The sequence below is a fragment of the Bactrocera tryoni genome, chromosome 5 (genome assembly GCF_016617805.1).
Source record: "Bactrocera tryoni isolate S06 chromosome 5, CSIRO_BtryS06_freeze2, whole genome shotgun sequence".
NCBI classification, from domain to species: domain Eukaryota; kingdom Metazoa; phylum Arthropoda; class Insecta; order Diptera; family Tephritidae; genus Bactrocera; species Bactrocera tryoni.
The window spans coordinates 56,292,564-56,295,116 of record NC_052503.1 but is presented as its reverse complement, the minus strand read 5'-3'; the positions used below and the strand labels follow the sequence as shown (position 1 = coordinate 56,295,116).

General features: G+C 40.3%; 1 protein-coding gene across 1 annotated transcript; it reads left to right on the top strand.

The window, feature by feature from the left end:
- Positions 1-990: 990 nt before the first annotated feature.
- Positions 991-2,133, top strand: LOC120778150 (homeobox protein Hox-D4a). The gene has a single exon (XM_040109873.1). The coding sequence runs from the start codon at positions 991-993 to the stop codon at positions 2,131-2,133; it is 1,143 nt and encodes a 380-aa protein (XP_039965807.1).
- The last annotated feature ends 420 nt before the right edge of the window (positions 2,134-2,553 follow it).

Genomic DNA, 2,553 nt, shown 5'->3' with positions numbered 1-2,553 from the left:
GTGCTTAATTCTAAATTATCTCTAAAAACTTATTAGATATAGATATTCATTTTACAGTTGTTATTGTTTATACTTTAATGTAAAGTTTCTTATTCATAAGGTTCTTGAAATGGGAGCAAAATTGCACGAAGTACAAATATATTTTCAAAACGCTATAAATTGACTATGTTTATTACAATAATTTTTATCGACATCTAAATAAAAAAGTTATCTCAGATAACGTGAATTACGCCGACAGCAATACTTTATTATACTGAACTTGAAATTGCCATCAGTTGCTTTAGAAAATGTTCAAATTCATTCTTCATAAGCTGTAAGGAATCACCTAATCTAATTCAAACATTTACATCTGCTTAGCGTAAGCCAGATTCAAATAAAGCACATAGACACATATGTACATATGTATGTATGCATATACGAAGCCCAAACAGCACGTACCTGCCATCTGCTGAAACACCCTAAAATATTACAAAACAATCTATTTCGCAGCAAAGAAAGGGCGGAGCATAAACGGCAACAATTGCCAACTATTAACAAGTTCGGCTTGCAAACATATGTACAACAACAAATTTGGAAGAATGAAAACAAATTTGTAATTTGTCAATTGGTAGCGGGTTTTAGAGTCTCTAAATGGTCTCTTAATGGTTAACAACAACAAGCAACGAGAGATGTCCACGACCAGTGTAATGAGAGAAGCGAACGATAACTACCCTCAAATGATAATTTGTTGTGGTAGGAATGAAGACTGCTTTGTTGTTACAACATGGCCGCACAGTCAGTCATAGTCTTTGCTAGAATACTCGTACCAAGGGTAGTTGCTCTTTGGTCCAATCCACCCTTACTTGAACAGCTTGGCATATAAAGCAGGATCACTCGCCAGGCAAACGCACAGTTACAATCTGAGAGTGATCGTGTACGGATATTACAACTAATTCTAGTTCTTCGATACTTTTATTTCCGTGTGTTAAGGAAGACACATTTGTAGTCACAATGTCGCGTTCTTTTCTAATGGATTCTCTGCTGAGCGATGTACCGCTAACGAAAAAAGATTCTTTAGGTTCTCCAACTGCCTCACCGTATGTGTCTGGGGAATCAAAATCACCAACTATGGGCGCGGCAGCAGCTGCGGCAGCTGCAGCGGCAGCGGCCATATTACCCGGCATTCCGATGTTCCCATATCCTGCTAGTTACGTGGGCAGCTACCTATTTTCCTTGGGTATCCAACAACAGCAACAACATCATAAGAAACAACAAGCAGAAATGGCGGCAGCAGTTGCAGCGGCAACCTCCTCGCACTCCAACTCCCATGCTTCAGCAACGCATTCGCCACTCTTACATTCGTACACCGCATCGCTTCTATCGCAGAAAAGAAAATCTCTGGGCTTTGACCATTACTCCAGTAATACCCGATTGCCTTACAATAATCAAATATTGGCGCACAGTGATACCTTCTGTACATCTCCCTCATCATCTTCTACGGGATCAACAACTGAATATGGAAGTTATGGTGATGAGACGCCGTCGGCAAAACGTTGCAAGCAAGACTCCGCTTCATGTTCGCCCGTCAGTTCTCCTAGCAAAGCCAGCATTACTCAACCAATACAAGTCGTTAACGCTCGTTCGAGTAATCAGTGTTCGGTGTCGACGACTTCCAAGATATCATACTCAAACTCCAACACCTCCGTCACATCGTGTGGACATAGTATGCCACTGGATATCACACCAGTGATTACCGATTACGCGGACTCTAGTAAACGCATACGAACCGCCTTCACTAGCACTCAGCTGCTCGAGCTCGAGCGTGAATTCTCCCTGAATGCATATTTGTCAAGGTTGCGACGCATTGAAATTGCCAATCGATTGCGTCTATCTGAGAAACAAGTAAAGATTTGGTTCCAAAATCGTCGAGTAAAGCAAAAGAAAGGATCGGAAAGTCCCACATTCAACTTTTCCGCCGGCAGCATGAGCCCCACCTCGTCATCATGTGACAAGCAGTCACAAAGCCCTACTACGTCACCAATCCGCACAAGCCAACAATGCTGTTGTGCGAAGAATTTGAAAGTAGAACCGAGGCAGGACCATGACTCTCCCACTTACTGTGGCAACCAATCCTGTGGACTTGTAGAAATTTGAGTACAATATTTAATAGATTAAGCGCAAAGTCCCGGTGTAGATTGTAAATATCCTGTTGATAGTTATAGCAGTGTTAAGAAATTTGTAAATGTAATCATATGTTTAAACAAAATTTTAAAATATTAAAACAACAAAAAATTCAATATAGATCAATATGCATTTCTTTACTTTTAAGCGTGCAAGACAAATGAAAATACAATCTTTCTTGAACAAGGAGACCGACCCGCATTACATATCAGAGTTCTGTGAGAGATTTACCATTTGCTTTTACAATTCACTCAATATTATAGATGCTCGTCCCTATGGGATTTTGTCAGCAGCAGATTGTCCTTTGAAAGCTAAGCTTCTTTGATATTTGAAATACCAACGATGTTTCTCAGTCTATTTCGTTCTGTGGTCACACTACTTACTAAGCCATTG

Excerpts from the sequence above, each read along its gene's own strand:
- LOC120778150 (XM_040109873.1), top strand. The coding sequence starts at position 991 with ATGTCGCGTTCTTTTCTAATGGATTCTCTGCTGAGCGATGTACCGCTA.